Source organism: Vicugna pacos, chromosome 22 (assembly GCF_048564905.1).
Source record: "Vicugna pacos chromosome 22, VicPac4, whole genome shotgun sequence".
NCBI classification, from domain to species: Eukaryota; Metazoa; Chordata; class Mammalia; order Artiodactyla; family Camelidae; genus Vicugna; species Vicugna pacos.
In genome coordinates, this window is record NC_133008.1 from 26,904,264 (window position 1) to 26,918,074 (window position 13,811).

Here is a 13,811-nt window from a genome sequence, read left to right on the forward strand (position 1 = left end):
GGCAAGGCAGCCCCAAGCTGGAAAACTTTTATTTGCTGTACACTGAAAAGGTCATCTCATGCTTTCACACCAGTCCACAGTCTGTGCTTCTGTGACCACTCAGGCTCAGCTCTGGCCCTGCTGCTGTCGCTGCTGACTGTTTTCCTCTTCTTCTTGACCCTCAGGTGGGGGTGGGGGTGGCAGTGGCTCCTCCAGCCCTGCGGAGGATGCTAGGAGCTCCCCGGAGGACCCAGCCAGGCGGAAGACCACTGGAATCTGGGCCAGGGCTGGGTTGGTCTCTTGCAGGCCCTGGATCCACTTAGCCAGTGTGGCCTGGTCATGGGCACCCGTCATGCATATGGCGAAGACAGGGCCTTCCTCCACTGTTGGGAGAGACAGGATCTGAGTTCGTGCAGTGGGGACTAGAGCTGCCCCCTCATGCCCACAAGGTTGGGGACTTTAAGTTCCCTTTCGCATTTTGTGTGTGTCCAAGCCTTTGTACAGGGTATCCCCTCTGCCTAGCCTGCCCCACTCCTGCTTCACCTGGGGATGCAGGAATGCCTCCTGGTTCAATGTTCCACCAGGAAATCATTCCGACTCCCACCTGAGGCTGGGTTGTATGCTTCTCCCCTGGGACCCCAAGAATATAACTTGCCTATTCCACCACAGGCCCGAACTGCCTTAAGGCAGGGACTAGACCTGTCCTGGTCACACCCAGTAGCCAGCACAGAGGTGCTCCATAAATGCGTGTAGGAAGAAATGACCAAGGCTGACACGTCTAGAGCCCCTAGGGGGTGAGGTGTGTGTGTGTGTACGTACTTGGGCCTCTGCTGGGTCTGTGTATGTGTAACTGGGCTGAGTCTCAGCCTGGGCCCCACCCCTCGACTCCTGAGGCCACACTTCATCCTGTGCAGTGTTTGGAATCCTACCCATCCTGGTTTTTACCTTCACTGATGTCAAACTGGTAGTCATCCCAGCCACTCCTTTCGTAGGCCAGGTCTAGCTGCATCGGGTAGTAGAGGTTCCACTCCTCTGGAATCTCCTCCACTTCCTACCCCAGGGAGGGGGGCACAGGCAGGGTTAGAGGCCTGGGATGTTGCGGCCATCTGCTGCCTCTCCCCCCAGCCTACCCCCTCCACTTCCCTATCCTCTGCCCCACCTCTAAGCCAGCTCACTCCCCCCACGCTCAACTCCCGTCTGGGGCCCTTACCCTCTCCTCTGGGGGCAGCAAGTCAGCTCTGAGGATGTGGTAATAGACACATTTGTCTCGAAGCCACAGGGAGAAAGGGCCCTCAACGAAGATAGGCCGGGCTGGGTCGTGGCGGGCCAGGGCAGCCTGCTGATCAGGACTCTGGATTCCTGGGGTGGAGACGCACATACTTGGGGCACCTGGGCTGAGGAGCTGTGCCCAAAGGCCCGGTGAGAACTGGGCGCCCCCTCTGCAGGATCTTACCTACAATGTGTGGCTCTGTGGGATCCGCTGCATCTGTAGCGTCTTTGGGCAAAGGCATCTGCAAAGAAAAGCAGGGGTGGAAGCTTGCAGCCTACAGCCCCTACAGAGGAGCCAGGGAGAGAGAAATAGGGAAGGGGGTCCCAGTGATTTCAGGGCCCCTCTTGGGCCTGTGTACTGGGCCTCCCCCATGTCACTCAAGCCCCCACCTTCTTGGTTCCATCCAACTTGCCAGGAATCAGTTTACTAAATCATAAATGTACAACTGCTTCTTAATGCAACACATACACTTAAATTTTTTAAAGTAATAACATCATGTCTTATTGCACCATAATCCTGCTAATAGCTTTTCAAAACTTTGAGAAAAACATTTTGATTGTATATGTGTACCTTTTTCTCTCACACTAAAAGTCCTGGTTCCTACCGTGAGTAACACATTTGCATATTTGACTTATCCATCAATCTACGTAAATGGTCTTGATATTACAACTGAACAGAATGCTAAGGGATTAAGTTCAGGATCCTCAGAATACAGGCCACTGAGGACAGGCAATCAGATGACAGTGACTCAGAAGAAATTTTTTCTCTCTTTGGTTATGCTGTCAATTAGCCACATCCATTTGTTTTCAGCTTTGGTGGATTTCCCCCTCCTTTTTGATTGTATTTTTAATAGTCTAAACATTTCCATAGTTTAGAAGCCAACTCATATTAAATAGCTGTCTCTCTCCCACTCCTCTCTCTGCTCCATCTCCTCTGCCTGCCCAGAGATAAATCATTTCTACCCATTGCTGATTTATCATTGCATTGCTTATGCTTGTGAAAATAAACATAGCTATATGCAATTTTATTTGCTCTCCCTTCTCACACTTAAGGTGGCTCATGACACCACTGTGTGTACCTTGCCCTTTCACTTTTTTTCAGTCTTTGACTGAGGTGCCACAGTGGACACGGACAAATCCCTCTTGATGGATACTTGGATTTTTCCCATTCTAAATCTAGGTGCTGTTGGTGATCATTTTGCCATGATCTTTCTGTATGTACTTAATAATGAGGAGGGGGGAAAGAATATTTAAATATAAAGGATATATATGTGGAAAAAAAAAGGTATATATCTGCTTGCAAATGCATAGATCTTTCTGGAGGGAGACATAGAAGTGGTCACCTCTGGGGAAGAAGCCTGGGGGCTAAAGGGCCAGGCTAGAGAGGAGAGCTCTTCACTGTATGTTCTTGCAAACTGGTTTCTTAATGAATTTAAAAAACAAAGAAATGAGTTAAAAACTACACTTGCTCTGCAATATACTCAAGGCCAAGTCTGCCCTCTCTCACCTGGACACCACATCACCACTTGTAGTTTCTGTGTCCTCTGTGCCACCCCCTGCAATCCAACACCATCCAGATGGCCACCAGGGGGCGCTTCCTCAAATCCTTTACTCACACCACATCCCTCCTCTTCTTAAAACCTCCCGGTGGCTCTCTCCTCAATAACCCTGTGTCCTATGTGCCTCTTCTCCCTCATCCCAACACCCTCCTCCAGGTAAAGGAGGCCCTTTCAGCATCTCATCAACTCCCAGCTGCCCTCAAGCCCTGGCCTGTGCTGCTCCCTCTGCCTGGCATGCTCTCCTTGTGTCTGTTCTGCCTGAGCCCACTTCGCCCTCACCTCCTCAAGGAAGCCCTTCCTGCTCCATGCCCCTTTTGGGCTCCCCCAGCCCCCAGGGCTTCTCTATCTCAGAACCAGTGACTGAGGGAACCTGTTCTCTGTGGTCGGCCTCCAGCACCAGAAGGTAAGTGCTGTGAGGAATTCTCTTTCGAGCCCTCATGTGGCCTGGCAAGAGTGGGGCCCCCAGAATATGGGCAATATTTAAATCAGTTATTGAACAAACAGCTGTGGAGCCAGGAATACAGTGAGTGTGGGGAGAGGGGTAGGAGCAAAGGTCAGAGGTCAAGCTGTGCCGAGGGCCATGGAATCTAGCAAAGGCTCAGCCAGGGAATCATGGCCTGTCTCAGCACAGCCACTCGGGGTTGGCGAAGGGGCCCCGCCCTGGGGAGGCTGCCGAGGTGTGGATACCTGGTAGATGGTGACCCTGGCGCTGAGGTTGGGCTCCATGTGCCGCAGGGCCAACCGGGCCAGGTCGATGGGGTCTTGGGGCAGGTCCCGGGGCACAGGGAACGGGTTGATGTTCTTGAAGCGAGTGAACCACAGCTTCATGCGCACAAGCTTGAGCATGGGGTAGCTTTTGCGTCCAAATATCTGAATCAGCAGGAACTCCGTCTCCTTGTTGGGCATCACCCCTGTACCAGGCAGATGCGGGCAGAGCCTCAGGGAGGGGCCGGAAGAGGGAAGGGAAGACAGACAGAGTGAGCAAGAGATGGAGTGGGGTGTAGGGGCGAGGAGGAAGCCAGACAGACAAAAAGGAGACCAGCCAGAGCCCGGAAGCGATGGAGGGCCCGAGACCCTGAAGAGGGAGGCAGCCCACTACCTCTATAGCCCTTCCTGGTGCGCGCTGCCTGCTGGCCTCACCATGGTTCTCCATCTGCTCCAGGACGGCAATCCCACATTCCTGCTGCCGTGGGTAGTGGATGAAAATCTTCTGGATGATGCTGCGAGGCCGGAAGACCTCCTTGGGGAAGATGTCAAGCAGCAGGTTGTAGACAGCCAGGTCCCGCTCGACGCCATACTCCCGCATCTTGCGCAGAGCCAGGTAAATGAAATCGACGTGGCCCCGCTTGTGCACGTTGTGCTGTGTGAAGTTCTGCACGGCCCGCACAAAGCTCGCCTTGTCCTGCGCCGCATCTGGCGCCTGCCTGAACAGCTCCTCATGGCGTGCCAGGGCCTTGACTGGCCTCCTTGGGGGCTTGGGTGGGCACGGGACCAGCGATGAGTCAGGGCGATGGGTGGCTGTGCTGCAGTGGAGGCTCCGCAGAGCCTGGGGTGGCACCTGTGGACAGAGATCCGCTGCTGGAATCTGGCGTTCCCCAGTGTCCCTGGGGGACTGCTGGGCTGGCTCTTTGCTGGGAATGGTGCCAGTGGCATCCCTAAGGGCCTCCAAGGAAGTGTGGTGCTGTGGTTACAAACCCAGGGTCAGGCACCAAGGCCGAGTGTGACGCAGCAGGGGTAAAACCCCGATGGAGGGATCTGGCAATTTTCACCACGATGAGATGAACATGCACCCTCTGACGCAGTAAGCCCACATCTGGTATTTAAATCGGACAGCTCTAGACACACCTGCACTGAAAAACTTTTGTGCAGAGGCTTGCATCATTGGTTACAGCGCAAATGTGCATCAGCAAGGAAGTAACTAAGCAAATGGCTGTGAACCTGGACAAAGAGCACCTACCACTAAGGAGGTCTCATGTGGCCTGGAGTGAGCTCTGAGGTATATCATTAAATGAGAAAAAGCAAGTTGTGAAACTGTGTAGAGTAGGTTCCCATTGGTGCAAAAAAAAAAAAAAAAAAAGAAAAGAAAACGACAGCTTATAAATAGTAGGTCCTATTATTTATAGATTCCATATTTGCAAATCTGCCTATTTGCTAAAATTCATGTCATCCCAAAGCCAACACTCTTGGCGCTTTCCAGCCATTCACAGACACACACAGTGGGACGGAACATCTGAGTCACCGAATACCTATGTTCCCAGCTGAGATGGAACAGGGTGACTGCTCTGCCTTCTTGTTTTGGCTCCCATGCTGTCACCAAGTGTCCTTTTAGAGGTTTATTTAGTGCATATTTTCTGCATCTTTTTGTTTTGGTGATAATGCTGTTGAAAATGGCCCCGAAGCCTATCTAGTGTTCCTACGTGCGAGAAGGCCGCCCTGTTCCCTACAGAGAAAATAAATACACGTGGTAGGTTAAGCTTAGACATGAGTTACAGTGTTGCTGGCCATGAGTTCTAGGTTAGTGAGTCAGCAGTACATATTAAATAAGACGTCCTTAACCAGAAACACATATACCACAAGGCTATGATTGATTGGTTGATGAAAATGTGACCGGAGGCTCACATGAACTGTTTCCCCTGGGAGCAATGGTTCAGTATTTGCTCATTCAGTGAATGTGGTGACTTTCTAGAATGTTACTGTGAATACTGAGAATCGACTGTATAGATAAATGTTTTCTGCTTCTGTGAAGTATCTCTGGAAGGAAATACAATAGGCAGGCAACATCTTGCCTCTCGAGAGGGCAGCTAAGTGGTGGCCAGACAAGAGAGGGACAGATCCTTGTCATGGGATAGCTTCAGAACATTTTGCATCTTGAACTATATTGTCTGCTGTAATTACCTATGTAAAAGATAGATTTCAGAAACTGAATTTAAAAAAGAAAATGCAGGTTTTGGAGTCAGCAGGAGTCTCGGCTTGGCTGTCCTCCGCCTGGGGATGCTCACTTCCCACTCTACTGCGCAGGCCTGTTTCCCCATCTGTTATGGTGGTACTGCCCTCGGGTCAAGGAGACCTTGTTCCCCAGGTTGGGAATTGCGTGCTGCCTCGGGTGGGCCAGATCCCTCTAGAATAGAAGTCGGCAAAACTATAGTCTGTGGGGCAAATCCAGTCTACTGCCTGCTTTTGTCTTAAAGTTTTATTGGAACACAGCCATGCATTCATTATGTCTGGTCTGGGGCTGCTTTGTGGCAGAGCTGAGTAGCTGTGACAGTGACCACATGGCCCACAAAGCCAGAAATATAATCTGGTCTAGGGAGGGATAAACTAGGAGTGTGAGGTTAAGAGATACACACCACTAGATCTAAAATGGATAAACAACAAGGATTTACTGCACAGCACAGGGAACTATACTCAATATCTTGTAATAGCCTATAATGGAAAATAATCTGAAATAATAAATAAATAAATAAATAAATAAATAAATAAATAAATAAATAAATGTATATATAAATAACTGAATCACTTTGCTGTATGCCTGAAACTAACGCAGTATTGTAAATCAACTATACTTGAAAAAAAAATCTTAAAAAAATTTTTACTATCTGACCCTTTACAAAAAAGTTTGCCAGCCTGGTACACTAATAAATTTCTTATTTTAATATGAATTGAATGTTTAAATTAGAATGGTTACACATAAGGCATCTTTTCAAATATATGGCTAATAAGAGCTCATGTTTACTGAATATTCTTATGTTCCAGGGACTGTTGAGCACTTTCTGAGAGTGAGGCTCATTTAATCTTTCCACTGTCCATTGCAGGTGTGCACTTGGGGGTGCCTATTTTACAGATGAGGAAACCGAGGCCCAGAGAGATGAAACATGATGCCTGGTGTCTGTCACACAACTACAGGCAGCAGAGCTAAGATTGGAGTCCCTACTCTCAGTCTCTTTGCTCTGCTGCATCCAATAGCCATCCTGATGTCCTGCTGAGGTAAGGTGATATATATGCATTTTTTAAGGCATTCATTTAAAGTGAAAGTGGGTGGTATATGCGTAGTGCAAAGAGCAGAAAAGAACCTCTAGAATGCATAGAGGTTCCCAAAGAAGGGGAGACACCACAAATGAAATAAGGTAAATGAAATGCAGAGCATGGGGCCTGGCACAGAGGAAGGGCTCCGTGCTCAATCAGGGAGCTATTAAATGTTGTTACCACCACCACCACCATCATCGTTGCAATCTACAGCTGTTGATCAGCCTGGGCCTTTTGGTCACTTCGGGTAAGGAAGGGAAATTCAGTTTTCTGCTCACATCTTTACAAGTGAATGCAGGAGGTACCCACAGTTGCCACCCAAATCCACTCAGCTCAGACCTTTTTCTTGCTTTTTTTGGGGGGGGGTATTCAGGTTTATTATTTACTTATCTATTTATTAATTTATTATTTTTTTTAATGGAGGTACTGGGGATAGAACTCAGGACTTTGTGCACGCTAAGCATGCACTCTACCACTGAACTATTACCCCCACCCAGTTATTTATGTTTTAGTGGAGGCACTGGGGATTGAACCCAGGGCCTTGTGCACGCTAAGCACATGCTCTATCACTGAGCTATACTCTCCCCCCACCACCTCAGACCATCTTAATTTCAAATTCAAGCCCCTCACTCACATGGGCCCCAACACTTCTTAAAATGAGTAAGAGACATTCAACTGGCCGTCAGAGCAGACAGGCCAGCCCAGACCTCCCCCACCCCCTCAACCAAGAGCTGGCTTCACTGGGTGGATTCTGAGGGCTTAGGACCAAATCCTGGGCCTGCCTATCTTTCTCCACCCCAAGACTGGCGGTTACCTGAGAAAAGGGGGCTCCTGTGAGGACAGTGCCACAGATGCCTCCCCAGCCCCGAGAGAGGCCCCGGGCCAGCAGGATGGCTTGGGCCCAGCTCATGCCTTTGCCTGTCGGGCAGACACCTGGGAAGAGAGAAGAGAGCGCATCAGCCAGGCACCCCACCCGCTAAAAGCAATGAGACCCCTCTCTCGGGCAGGGCCCCGTGCCAGGCTGCATGGCTAACTCCCCAGCTCCACTGGTCCCCTCACCCACAAGGTGGAGCTTGTGACTGTTCCAATCAAGGATCGCTGTTCTGCTGGGCCAGACCCTTCACTATCTCAAGGAATTTGCTCCTGCACTGGTCTCCCTCCCTAGAGGATCAGTCTGTTTTGTTCAGTAGCTTCCTTCGCATACCAAACATTTCAGCCTTAGGATAAAATTCAGTGTTTGTTTCAGTCACTGACCCTTGAATAACATGGCTTTGAACTGTGTGGGTCCACTTATATATATGCTGAGTTTTTTCAAAAAATATGTACCACAGTATCACACGATCTGCAGTTGGTTGAATCTGAGGATGTGGAACCGTGGAGACAAGGGCTGACTGTAAAAGTGTATGTGGATTTTCAACTGTGTGGAGGGCCGGCACTGCTAACCACTACACTGTTTGAGGGTCAACTGTATATTCACAGAATTGTGCAACCATCGCTAAATCTTATGTTTTATTTTTTAATACTTTTGTCATCCCTTCCCCCCAAAAACCTACACCCATTAGCGGTCACTCTCATCTCCCCTCACCCTCAACCCTGGGCAATCCCTAATCTTCTATCAATTTGCCTACTCTGGGAATTTCATGTAAATGAAATCATGTAACATGTGCTCTTTTGTGACTGGGCTTCTTTCACTTAGCATGTTTTCAAGGTTTACCCACGTTGTAGCATGTATCAGACTTCATTCCTTTTAATTGCCAAAAACCACATTTTTATTTATCCATTCATCAACTGATGAACAATTGCATTTCTTCCCACTTTTTGACTATTATGACTAATAGTCATAATAGTGCTGCTATGAACATTTGTGTAGTTCTTGTGTGAACACGTGTTTACACTTCCCTTGGGTATATACTTAGATATCAGATTACAGGCACATATGGTAACTATGTTTAATCATTTGAGGAACTGCTGAAGTGTTTCCCAAAGTGGCTGCACCATTTTACATTCCCACCAGCAACATACAAGGGTTCCAATTTCTCTACATTCTTGCCAATACTTGTTGTTGTCTGTCTTTTTGATTACCAACATCCTAGTGGGTGTCAAGTGGCATCTCACCATGGTTTAGATTTACATTTCTCTAAAAATTAATGATGTTGAGCATCTTTTCATGGGCTTATAGGCCATTGTGTATCTTCTTCGGAGAAATATCCATTTAGATCCTTTGTCCATTTAAAAATTAGATTATTTATCTTCTCATTATTGAGTTGTATTATTGAGTTGTTTATATATTTTGGATACTAGGAGAAAGTATTTGTAAATCGATCTGCAGGCCACCACTTCAGTCCAAGACCTCTTTTCATCTACCCAGCCTCACACTTCTTTCCTTACCTGCCTCCAGTCAGTTCTCCCTGAAGTGGTCAGAGGTAGCTTTTTAAAATGTAAACTAGTGGGGAGGGTATAGCTCAGAGGTAGAGGTTCAACCCCCAGTACTCCATTAAGATAAATAAATAAACCTAATTACCTCCCCCTCAACAACAACAAAATGTAAACTAAATTCTTTGCCTGAAATTACGAATATCATACAATATAAACTTAGACATGTTCCACCCCTTATCCCTGGCAGCTCTAGTTACACTGTTTCTTAAACAAGCTAACTTTATTCTAGTCTTGGAGTCTTTGAACTTGCTTTTCTCTGTTTGGAAATTTCCTCCCCAGATCAGGCCATAGCTGTCTCTGGTCATTCAGGTCTAAATTCAAATGAGCCATCCCTGACCACCGGTCCACTCCCAATTTAAAGCCCCATCACTTTAAATTGATGAATGCACATTTTTAAAGCAATCATTAGCATCTGAAATCAGCTGTTTCATTTATTTTCGACTTGTTCAATGTCTGGCTCTCCTGGGAGATTCGGGATTTTTGTCTTCCTTATTGCTGTGTCTCCAGCACCTGGGACAGTGCCTGGTTTATGGTAGGTACCCAAAAGTATCAGCTGAATGGGAAGAGCTAAATTTCCACAAAACTTCTATAGATCTGAACCCCTAGGCAGGGTGTACCTACGGCAGCTCTGAGGCTGGCTGCCAGGATTTTGAGTCCTTTGGGAGAAACAGACAGACGCGGGTCCCAGCCTAGCTGCCGACCTGCGGTGTGACCTCGAGAGATGGCTTTAACCTGAGCCTCAGCTGTCTCATCTGCAAAATCAGAGACGAGGAACCTGGGAGGCGGGTACACAGCGGGCGACTTTTCCCGGCATGTCCCCGCTCCGTACTCCTAAAAGGTCACCGTGCCCTGGCTGTGCAGCCGGGATCCTCCGGGGCCGCCCTCCCGCGCTGCCAGCCCAGAACGAGCCGCCCCGGAGCCCGTAAATTCGCGCTTGCCTCCCCACGCGCGACCTACCTACTCACGCGACCAGCCGCGGAATCTCGGCCGGTTCTGTCTTGCCGCTGGGCGCCGCCATGTTGCACGGAGGTCTTCCGGGTCATGGGCTAGCAGGGAGACAGCAAATCAAGAACGCCGATTTAGAGAGGTCCCGCCCCAAAGGGAGAAGCACCAATAGGAAGGCGGAAAAACCTTGGCCTCGCTTCATAACGAGCCAGGCCCCGCCCCTGATAAGGCAAACAGCACCGTCCACCGAGGAATTGGGTATGGTCCGGCTAAGAGTGACTGGGCCATTTCCCGGCTGGGTGGCTGGACTTGGGGCAAGGCGGCGGAGGGCTGTGAATCCAACTGGCAGCCCCAGTTTCCCCACCTGAAATGTAGTAATGAAATATTAAAGGTAGTAGTAATGTGGATTCGTTCATTTGTTCAACAAACTCGAGCCTTACTGCGTGCCAGGTGCTAGGGATTTGGCACTGACATTAGTGAAGGAGACCGGCCTAACTTGGTTTCCTCCGCAGATGTGTACCCATCATCCTCTCCACGTCCATCAGCACTCTCAGCGGGTACAACCTGCTCTCCGTGGAGACAATCAACATCAGCCTCACTCTGTAAGGGTCAGCGAGGGCCCTAGTCGACATTCTCCACTTCAGCCCCACTCTACACTCCCGTGGGGTGGGGAGTTGACAGCACTGGGAAGAGGGGTGGACACTGCTGAAGGTGTTCCAGGGAGGAAGAGACCCTTCCAGGAATGTTCTCGGAGTGAGGCGGCCCCAGCTAAGGAGCCTCCTGGGCAAGTCTCTACCCCAGCCCAGGCAGAGCGCAGACCAGGGCCTTGACCCCTGCAGGCTGGGCCCCCAGCTGCCCTGTCCAGAGCGGTCCGGAGTTGCTCCCCTCATCCCACAGACTGCAGCTGATGACTCTGGTGACCTGCTCTATGGTCGATGGGGTCCAGCTGGGTGGGACATGACATTCACTCAATCCTCTGCCTACTTCTGAACCCTGTTCCCTTCAGACCTGGTGGTGATTTTCCACAATGGGATCAGATGTTCCTGTGTTATCATTCGGCTTCTCTCTTCAGCTTCTGCTGCTTCTGGAAAGGTCCCTGGAGACACTACCTCTCCCACCACCCTACCTGCATGTGTGGAACATCTCTTGTGGACTTGGTTACCATGTGCTCCAAGAGGACAGGGATATTTTGTTTGATATGGTGTCCCCAGCATTAGAGACAGAGCCTGGAACATGGTAGGTGCTCAATAGATATTAAAAGGAGTGAATGTTCCTGAAGCTTACCCCAACTTTTAAAGCCTGCCAACAGTCCCTTGTGACAGCCCCATGCATGCCTGCCTCATGGGGACTGCCTTATGCATGCCTGACTAATTACTCTGCCACTGCCCTCCCCCATCTTGCCCCAGCCTGGGGACAGACCGCATTACCTTTCAGACTTCTATGTCCATTTGTGCCTGCTCACAGCCCTTGGTCAATTTTGAGCCCCTCACTAGTGGCCTCGCTGAATGAGGTGGCCATGGCTGTAGTCTGTGTAGCCAGCATCAATGTGATGCTGTTCTAATATTCGAGGGGTGATGACCTTGACGATGCTGGTCCTGAACATCCTTAACAGCCTCTGGATGTGCCGCATCACACGGTCCAGAGAATGAGGTAGGGGAGCCCTCTCAGAGTGCCCCAGCACAGAGTGTGGAAAGAGACTGTAGAGATCTGGAGGAGCTTCCTCCCACCCTCCTGCAGTCTAAGACCCAGGGCCAAAGTGGGGGAAGTTGTGCATAGGAGGCTGAGGGTGTGCCCCACCACCACCACAAGAAGGCTCAGAGTCACTCAACATGCATTTGTTATTATTATTTTTAATAGAGGTACTGGGGATTGAACCCAGGACCTTATGCATGCTAAGCACGTGCTCTACCACTGAGCTATACCACCCCCACCACATGCATTTATTGAGAGCCGCCTTTGCACTAGGCACTGTTCTATGTGTTGAGGAACAGCAATGAGCAACAAAAAGATTCCTGACCTTGGGGAGGTGGCATTCTAGTGGGGAAGACAGATGAAAGACTCAGAAATAGAAATATTTTTACTACTTTCAGCTTGAAAAAATTAATTGCAACTTCAAAACTGTTTAGGATATGATTTTGTGTATCATTTTGTCAATATCCATTGACTTGGAACTTAGAACATATTACCTTTTGTATTTAACACCAATTTTTAGTCCCTTTTTGCTTGTGTGTACAACTTGATTCTCTGTATTCTCATGTAATTTAGAGATTTAGATTTATGCCTTCTGTCATTCTGCCATCTCAAACAAAGCATCAAAATACATTCATTAATTCAACAACTATTTATATGTATTTTAAAACAAATATATGTTGTGTGTTAGATCCAGAAGGAAATATAAAATTAACTTGAAAAACAGAAAAGAAATTTAAGTCCTCCAAGTGCTTAGAATTTGTTTCCAAGAAAGAGCATATTTTCATGAAGTAAAAATGTAAAATGCTACATGTGGTTAACAAAAGGGCTGATATTAATAAACAGATTAGGAATTTTTATAGCTTGAGCTGTGTGGTGATTATGTGGGTGTGTATGTTAGTAAAAATTCATTGAGCTCTCCATTAAGATTTATGCATTTACTTTAAGTAAAATTAAAGTTTAAAGGTGATAATTGATTCATTGAGCTATAATTTGTATCCTTTTCTGTATGTATGACATACTTTTAAAGTTTGTTTAAACCCTTCACATCCATTAGGGTGGCCATTATCAAAAAAATAGAACCTAACAAGTGAAGAAAGTGGAACTCTTATACACATCTAGCAAATGTAAACTGTTTCAGCCACCATGAAAAACAGTATGGCAGTGCCTTTAAAAATTAAAAATGGAGTTACCATATGATTCAGTAATTCCACTTCTGGGTATATACCCAAAAGAATTGAAAGCAGGGACTTGAATAGATCATTACACAACCATGTTCATAGCAGCATGATTTACAATAGCCAAAACAACTCAAGTGTCCATCAATGGATGCATGGGCAAAAAAAAATGTCGTGGATGTGTGTGTATATGTATGTGTGTGTGTATATATATATGCAACAGAATGTTATTCAGCCTTAGAAAGGAAGAAAATTCTGACACATACAACAACATGGATGAGCCTTGAGGATATAATGCTAACTGAAATAAATTAGTCACAAAAGGACAAATACTGTATGATTCCTTTTATATGAGATACCTAGTGTAGTGAAATTATCATAGAGACAGTAAGTAGAATGGTGGGTGCCAGGGGTTAGGAGGGGGGAATAGGGAATTAGTGTTTGATAGCGGCATTGTTTCCGCCTTGGAAGATAAAAAAATTCCTGGAGATGGATGGCGGTGATGGCTTCACAACATGAATGTACTTAATACCACAGAACTGTACACTTAAAAATGGTAAGTTTTGTGTTATATATTTTATTACAATATAGAAAAAAGTCTATAAAAAAAGATAAGGGATACGATAAAAGTGAAGTAGAAAAGGGGAGGAGATGCAAGAGTGGTTTGCAGTTTGAAACTGGCTGGTTTGGAGAAGGCTTCACTGAGCAGGTGAACTTTGAGTAAAACCCCGAA

General features: G+C 47.6%; 1 protein-coding gene and 1 long non-coding RNA gene across 2 annotated transcripts; one reads left to right on the top strand and one right to left on the bottom strand.

Moving 5' to 3' along the window:
- Nucleotides 1–11: 11 nt before the first annotated feature.
- Nucleotides 12–10,303, bottom strand: ECSIT (ECSIT signaling integrator). The gene is made up of 8 exons (XM_006206308.4): nt 10,224–10,303; nt 7,645–7,763; nt 3,948–4,365; nt 3,495–3,718; nt 1,433–1,490; nt 1,190–1,338; nt 925–1,030; nt 12–362 (listed from the first exon to the last, which is right to left on the bottom strand). Exons 2-8 carry the CDS (start codon nt 7,738–7,740, stop codon nt 106–108), a joined length of 1,308 nt encoding a protein of 435 aa, XP_006206370.2. The 5' UTR covers nt 7,741–7,763; nt 10,224–10,303; the 3' UTR covers nt 12–105.
- On the top strand, nt 4,008–12,753 carry LOC107033722 (uncharacterized). The gene is made up of 3 exons (XR_012063197.1): nt 4,008–4,128; nt 6,620–6,791; nt 11,218–12,753. It is a non-coding gene; the product is annotated as an uncharacterized lncRNA (long non-coding RNA).
- The last annotated feature ends 1,058 nt before the right edge of the window (nt 12,754–13,811 follow it).